Raw genomic sequence first — 7296 nt, 5'->3', positions numbered from 1 at the left:
CCCTCCCTTCCTTCCTGCCTGCCTTCCTGCTTTCCATCCATTCATCCATCCATCCATCCATCCATCCATCCATCCATCCATCCATCCATCCATCCATCCACCTCTCCTTGTAAAACTCCTGCTTGGATGCTGTGGGTCCAGGTTTGAGCCTGCCTGTGTGTGATGTGGGATTTAATGCCATGAGGAGTCACAGGAGGAATGTCGAAGAGAGAATTTCAAAAACACCCCCAATCCACACAAACCCCTGTATTTTGGGTTGCTTCTCCGCCAAGCACAGAACTGATGGGTATGGAGACGCAAGGTTTCATGCAGGGTAGTTAAGACGGCAAATGTTAAGCCAGGCTTTGATTTTTACGAAGCCTTATTTATTGGTGAGCTGCTGCCCTCGAGATGATTATTTTTCAGCCACTACAAAACAAACCGAATCAGGGGCCAGACGTGTATTTACTGGAGGGGGAGGGGAAGGGGACTTGTTTGCTCTGTGTGTGTGCGGGTGTGTGTGTGTGTGAGTGTGTGTGTGTGTGCCGGCTTTATGCTTTTTTATTCCTCCATGTAAGAATCCGGTTTCCAAATAACAATGGCAGGGTGGGGTTTGGGGTAGGGAATTTTTTTTTCGGGTTTGTTTTTGTTTCTTTTTCAAGAAAGAGAAAAGACAAGGAAAACTCCTAAAGCATCTGCTCTCAGATACCATTCACAACACATGCATATCGCAGATCGACTTCGCTGTTCCCACATAAGTGGTTTAAAAGCCCAAACAGCCAGGGCGACCGTTCCCTCTTGTATTTTAATTTTTATTTGATTTGATTTTTTTGCCCCAGCAACCCTCGCCCCGTCAGCGTGACTTTTATTTGACTCCCCCCTCGCTCCTTTTATCGATCACAGGCTTCATCTGCTATAGCTGAAATGGGGAAAGGGGCTGCAGGGGTTATATTTTAAGCCCCTCGCTTTGTTTGTTTGCCTCCCGAGGCAGGATCACATGCCAAAGCGTACATCGATATTTTCCGAGATCGGCGCGTCTCTCCCCGCGCCACCCCTTCCCTTCGCCGCGGGGGGAGGCGGGCGGACGGGGGGGTGTGACTCCCCCAAAAAATCAAGAAGCCACCGGCAGTGCGGGGCTGAAGGCGGCCACCGGCGCCGAGCGGGGCCGTGCCGTGCCGTGCCGTGCCGTGCGGGGCCGGGCGGCCGCGGGGCGATCGGCGGTGGCGCGGCGGGGCGCGGGGCGGGCGCTGGGGCGGGCAGGGCTCGGGGCGGCCGCTCCGCCATTAGCCGGTGGCCGGGGACGCCCGGATGGACGGGGCGGCTCGGGCCAATGAGCGGGAGCCGGGAGAGCGGCCGGGCGGCGGGTGAAGGCGGCGTTGGGAGAGGAGCCGCCAGTGCGGGCGGGGAGAAGAAGAGAGGCCGGGGGAGGGAGGGAAGAAAAAGAGGGGGAGGGGGGGGGGAATAAAAAGCCGCCGCCTCAGCAGCGCCCACCGAAATAAACAGAAGACCGAAAGGCAGCGAGGACCCGGGCGGAGCGGGGCTGCAACTCCGCCGCCCCGGCCGCGGAGCTCCGGCACTCCCCGGCCCCTTCCCGCCCCCCGCCTCCCCTCCCCACCCCCACCGCCGCCCTTATTGTTTTTAATCCGCCTCCGGCACCCCCCTCCTTGCCCCCCTCCTCACGCCCCTCCGCCGCGGCGGGCGGGGGCAGCGAGGCGCGGGGCACCCCCCGGGTCCCTTCGCTCCGTGGGAACCCTCGGCTGCAAGTTTTTTCTCCGTGAGAGACACAGCTAATGCCCGGCGGAGGATAAAACGGAGGAGCGGAGGCCCGGGAGCGGCGGGGGACTCGGGGCGGCGGGGAGGGCCGCGGGCGGGCGGGGGTCGGCGGCGCTGACATCCCGGTGGCGGAGGAAGCGGGGGGGCGGCGGCGGCGTGTGCGCGGGTCTGTGTGTGTGTGTGTGTGTGAGTGTGAGTGTGCGTGCGTGTGTGCCGCAGGGAACGGCGAGGCGAGCCTTGCCCCCCCCCGTCCCCAGCCCCGTCCCTCCCCTGCTCCCCCTCCCCTCCCTTGCCCGCCCCCGCCTCAGCTCCTTTAATACACTTTGGTTCTCCGCTCGCCTTTGGACTCTGCTCTGCCTGGCTCCGGATACGGCTCCGCCGGCGGCGGCAGCGGCGGCATCGGGCCGGTGCGGGCGCGGGCGGCGGCGCGGGGACGCGGCGGCTGCCGGGGGGAAGCGGAGCGGAGCGGCGGCGGCCCCGCGCCCGGGCGGGCGGGCGGCGGCAGCCCGGAGGCGGAGGCGGTAGCGGGGAGGCGGCAGCGGCAGCAGCGGCTGCGTCCCCGGAGCGGCGCGGACCATGCTGCTGGACGCCGGCCCGCAGTTCCCGGCCCTCGGAGTGGGCACCTTCGCCCGGCACCACCACTCGGCCGCGGCGGAGATGCAGGACCGTGAGCTGAGCCTGGCGGCGCAGAACAGCTTCGTGGACTCGGCGGCGGCGCACATGGGCGCCTTCAAGCTCAACGCCGGCGCCCACGACCTCTCCCCCGGGCAGAGCTCGGCGTTCACCTCGCAAGCGCCCGGTTACCCTGCCGCCGCCCTGGGCCCCCACGCCGCCCATGTCGGCTCCTACTCCGGGGCGCCCTTCAACTCCACCCGGGACTTCTTGTTTCGCAGCCGGGGCTTCGGGGACTCGTCGCCGGCCGGCGGACAGCACGGCATCTTCGGCCCTGCGGCCGGCAGCCTGCACCACCCGCACACGGACGCTCAGAGCCACCTCCTCTTCCCGGGCATCCACGACCAGCACGGCCCCCACGCCTCCCAAAATGTTCTCAACGGGCAGATGCGGCTGGGCTTGCCGGGGGAAGTATTCGCCCGGTCGGATCAGTACCGCCAGGTTTCCAGCCCCCGGACTGACCCTTACTCGGCGGCTCAGCTGCACAACCAGTACGGCCCCATGAATATGAATATGGGCATGAACATGGCAGCCCACCACCACCACCACCCAGGTGCCTTTTTCCGCTACATGCGGCAGCAGTGCATCAAGCAAGAGCTCATCTGCAAGTGGATCGACCCCGAACAGCTGAACAACCCCAAAAAAAGTTGCAATAAAACTTTCAGCACCATGCACGAGTTGGTCACCCATGTCTCGGTGGAGCACGTTGGGGGACCCGAGCAAAGCAACCATGTCTGTTACTGGGAGGAGTGTCCCCGAGAAGGCAAACCCTTCAAAGCGAAATACAAACTGGTAAATCATATCCGAGTGCACACGGGAGAGAAACCCTTCCCCTGTCCCTTCCCTGGCTGCGGAAAAGTTTTCGCCAGATCAGAAAATCTCAAAATTCACAAAAGGACGCATACAGGTAATTCGGGTTTCTTTCGGCAGATTTTCTCCCTCTGTCCTTGCCTATACATGTGTGTATATATATACGTGTAAACCAATAGACAGTAAAGTGATAGGAAAGATAAAATAAGCTTACAGTTTATTTTTTAAAAACCCTCTCCATCACATGGCTGCATTTGTTTTGGTTTCTTTCCCAGCAGCATACACCCCCATCCATTCCAGAATTCGAAAGGATAATTTACTAATTTATTTTAATTTGGGAGTGAGAGCTGTAGATTCGTGCTGAAGGTCAGCGGAGCCTTTCCGCGGAAGCGTAGAATGCAGTGCGGACCAAATTTTGCTGTCTTGCTAAAATACGGGAAGACATCTGTCCGTCCGTCCATGCATCCATCCATCTGAAACGCCTTAGTCATTTGCTCTACTCAATGTATTTGCATACAACTTCAGCGCTTGTGAGCATGGCTTTCATTTAAGGATTCTGAGAGAAACTATATAAATACGTGCAAAATCAATCATTAGTCCTAAATCCCGTCAGAAGTGGCAAAAAGTCCCTTTCTGGGAATGCTTTCCATTAATTTTAAATGGTGTGAGCAAGGTAATAAAATTTTCTCATTTAAGGAAAAAATGTTTTTAAAGTCTCACTCGATGTGATTTAAGGTGTTTTCGCAACAGTTTATTAAATTATGTAATAGGGAACAGAGGATTTGAGGTTCGGAAACTTCCACCAAATCAGGTGGAAGAGGGTCGAGGGAGCACAGGCTTTCCTGATGGAAAATCGCCTGAGCCGAAGGGTAACAAAAATAAACGCATCCTCCGGTCTCATCTATTATTCATTTACTACTCCTGCCGGCTCAAACCGTGCCAGACTATTTCATAAAAGACGGCCAAATATTTTAGCGACTTCCACTCCAAATATTTACCCGGAGAAAGGCTAAAAATCTCGAGGCCTATTGTTTTCTCAAGTGCTAAGCCCGATGCGAGGTGCGAGACGAGCTTTAACAAGGTTTAAAATTTGAGAAATATATTTGCATGAGATGCCCGCACTGAAGTCATTGTGTCTGAGCGGATGTCTTTAAGAAACAATTTAGGTGCTAATGGAATCTAATGTTAAATGCTTCCCCCTTCCAAAGGCGGGGAAATGTGGAGTTCTCACCTCCAAAGTACTCCCCGGCATTTGGAGTCCTGGCAGCCGGGCGAGAGGACTCCCTATGAAAATTAAATGAAGTATTTTACAGACGTTTAGTTTTCCCAGCGGATGTGCGTTTATCTCGAATATCCATACACGAAACAATACGACCGGCCTTAAATCTGTCGGTAATGGTTTCCAGTTTAACAGGATAGCGGATTTGGTACCGAGGCGAAACGGCTCGGTGATACTTGCTCCTTTTTCTTTTTTTTTTTTCTTTTTTTTTTTTTTTAATCGTCTTTCTTCAGTCTCTTGCGGGACTGGCTGTGTGTGTCGGTACCGGTCGAAATAAAATCAGGCAAGATGCCGGGACGGGGATATCCCCGGGGTTTTGGTAGGAAAACCAGGTGGGGATCGGGGATTGCTTCGCTTCAGGGCGATTCGCGTGAGCGATGCGGCCCTCCGGCTCTGGGGGTTCCGGGACACAGCGGACCCCTTGCTTTGGGAAACTTCTGGACGAAGCGACTGGGAGAGGAGGGCGAGGGCGGGGAAAATGGGCGCGGGTCTGCGCGGGGTTTGTGCGGGGGCGGCCGCGCTCACCCCGCCGCTGCACCGCTCTCTTGCAGGGGAGAAGCCCTTCCAGTGCGAGTTCGAAGGCTGCGACCGGCGCTTCGCCAACAGCAGCGACCGCAAGAAGCACATGCACGTCCACACCTCGGATAAGCCCTACCTGTGCAAGATGTGCGACAAGTCCTACACGCACCCCAGCTCCCTGCGGAAACACATGAAGGTACCCGGCCCCGCAGCCGGCGGCGGGAGGCGGGAGGGCGGCCGCCCCGCGCCGGGCGCCCCGACGGGGCGGCGGGCGGCGGGCGCGGGGCCCGGGGGCGGCGGAGGGCCGGGCCGGCGGCGGGGGGCGCGCCCGGGGGGCGGCCGCGGCCTCGCCATCCCCCCTCCACCCGGCCGTGTTGCCTTTGCCCCCCAGGTGCACGAGTCGTCCCCGCAAGGCTCCGAATCCTCCCCGGCCGCCAGCTCCGGCTACGAGTCCTCCACCCCCCCGGGGCTGGTGTCCCCTAGTGCCGAGTCGCAGAGCACCAACAACCTCTCCCCTGCGGCGGCGGCGGCGGCGGCGGCAGCGGCGGCGGCCGTGTCCGCCGTGCACCGGGGCGGCGGCAGCGGCGGCGGCGGCGGCGGCGGCCACAGCGGCCTTTCCTCCAACTTCAACGAGTGGTACGTGTAGGGCCCCGCCGGACTGCTCTGCACGGCCCCGCCGCGCCCTCTCCTCCCCGGCGACGGCGGTGGCGGTGGCGGCGGGCAGGAGGGACCGAACAAGCCCGCCGGAGACGCGCCGGGAGATGCCGCCGCAGCCGCCGGCAACGAAGTGACGGCCGAGCAGGATGGGGACAGGGGGCCTTCATCTCCCTATACCCTCCCGCCTTCGCGTCTTCGTTTTTGATTTTTTTTTTTGGTTGGATTTTTTATTATTTTTGAGAACATTTTGAACCAGCAAAAAAAAAAAATTCCAAAAACTACGTGCTGAAAAAAACATAAGAGAATGAGTAAATCAACGGAGGAACGGAAAGGGGAGAGAGAGAGGGAAAAAACCAACTCCACGCGCCACCAACACATCACCCAGCTAAAAGCTTCCCAAGCCGGCGGAAAGAAACTCTCCCTCCGGAGTCTTCAGACAAAAGATCAGAGACTCAAACTCCTCTGGTCCCCGCGCCTCCCCTCCCGGAGCAGCCAGCGCCCTCCCGCCCCACGAACTGTGTATATAGCGGCCCTCTCCTTCCTCCGGCGAGGTGGGGAGGGAGGTTTTCCTGGATTCTCGGTGTATAGAAGTTCGTCCCGTTTGTAAACCGCAGATTGGTCCCTTTCTTCTTCTTCTTTTCCTTTTCCCCCCCTCTTTCTTTTCCCCCCACTCTTTCTCCCTCCCCGAGAAAGTGATGGACTTGTTTTCTTTTCTCTCGCTCTCCCTCCCCACTTCCTTCTCTTCTCCTTTTTTTTAGTTCGTCCCTTAAAAAAAAAAAAAAAAAAAAAAAAAAAAAAAAAGTAACGTGGAAGAAAAAAATTGGTTTCTTTTGTAATTGTGATATCTTGAATATTGTGTTCCTTTTTAAGAAGCAACTTGATTGTAAACTGCATTTCGACTATAGACTGGGGAAAAAATACCGTGCCAAAGTCTCCATTCTGTTATCACAGACACACACACGAACAACAACGCTTGTGAATGTATTTTTCTGTTAGCTGGGTTTACATGTGATGTTTTAGTGCTTTTGCAAGTTCAATTTGTTAGTTCCTGTTCGGAAGATTGTGAGGAAAAATAAACGTCGTGCCGTTAGCTTTTCCGTAATAACGCCCTTCCTCCTGTAAATACCTGTTACCATATTTATCCATTTGTAATTAAATTATGGTATTAACTTGCTACAGAGGAAACAGTATTTATAAAGAATGTTTCTTAACTATAAATATGTACAATTGTGAGCATAAACTGTTTCAGATTTTTTATTTGAAGGTTTAAGTGGTTTCATCATTTCTTGTGATATGTTTTGAGAGTAATGCATACAGAAATATAATAAAACGTGTTGAAACTGCACGACCTGTTTCCTTTTTATGCCAAAGGCACTCTAAAACCTGCTGAAGGTATGTGATGAGCTGAGCAGCGACTGTAAAACAAATGCTTTTAAAACTTCCACTGGTTACTAGAGCAGGATTCCTTCCAGCTGGGCTCTCTCGTCCAGATGGAAAAAGAAAAAAAAAAATCCACAAAAGTCCCTAAAACTTTGTGAAGCCTCTGAGCTGAAACAAAAGGGTGAGGATGCATATTCTCCAAATTACTTGCGAGGCAAGATCTCCTT

The 7296-nt window shown here is 56.1% G+C and overlaps 1 protein-coding gene across 2 annotated transcripts; it reads left to right on the top strand.

Annotated features, from left to right (window-relative positions):
* The first annotated feature begins 2195 nt into the window (after window positions 1-2195).
* ZIC2 (Zic family member 2) lies at window positions 2196-7034 on the top strand. Of its 2 annotated transcripts, XM_079317807.1 has the most exons (3): window positions 2196-3331; window positions 5065-5228; window positions 5424-7034. In XM_079317807.1, the coding sequence occupies exons 1-3, from the start codon at window positions 2329-2331 to the stop codon at window positions 5676-5678; spliced, it is 1422 nt and encodes a 473-aa protein (XP_079173933.1). In that variant the 5' UTR covers window positions 2196-2328; the 3' UTR covers window positions 5679-7034. The 2 variants fall into 2 exon arrangements, with proteins under 2 accessions (XP_079173933.1, XP_079173932.1); XM_079317806.1 differs by having other exon boundaries at window positions 5065-7034.
* Window positions 7035-7296: the final 262 nt, after the last annotated feature.

This window comes from Erithacus rubecula (assembly GCF_903797595.1).
Source record: "Erithacus rubecula genome assembly, chromosome: 1".
In the NCBI taxonomy this organism is placed as follows: Eukaryota; Metazoa; Chordata; class Aves; order Passeriformes; family Muscicapidae; genus Erithacus; species Erithacus rubecula.
Note: the sequence above shows the minus strand (reverse complement) of the source record. Positions and strands in the feature narration are given on the sequence as shown.

Coding starts and splice junctions, on each gene's coding strand:
- ZIC2 (XM_079317806.1), top strand. CDS start 2,329: ATGCTGCTGGACGCCGGCCCGCAGTTCCCGGCCCTCGGAGTGGGCACC. Junction 3,332..5,064: donor TCACAAAAGGACGCATACAG/GTAATTCGGGTT, acceptor GCTCTCTTGCAG/GGGAGAAGCCCTTCCAGTGC.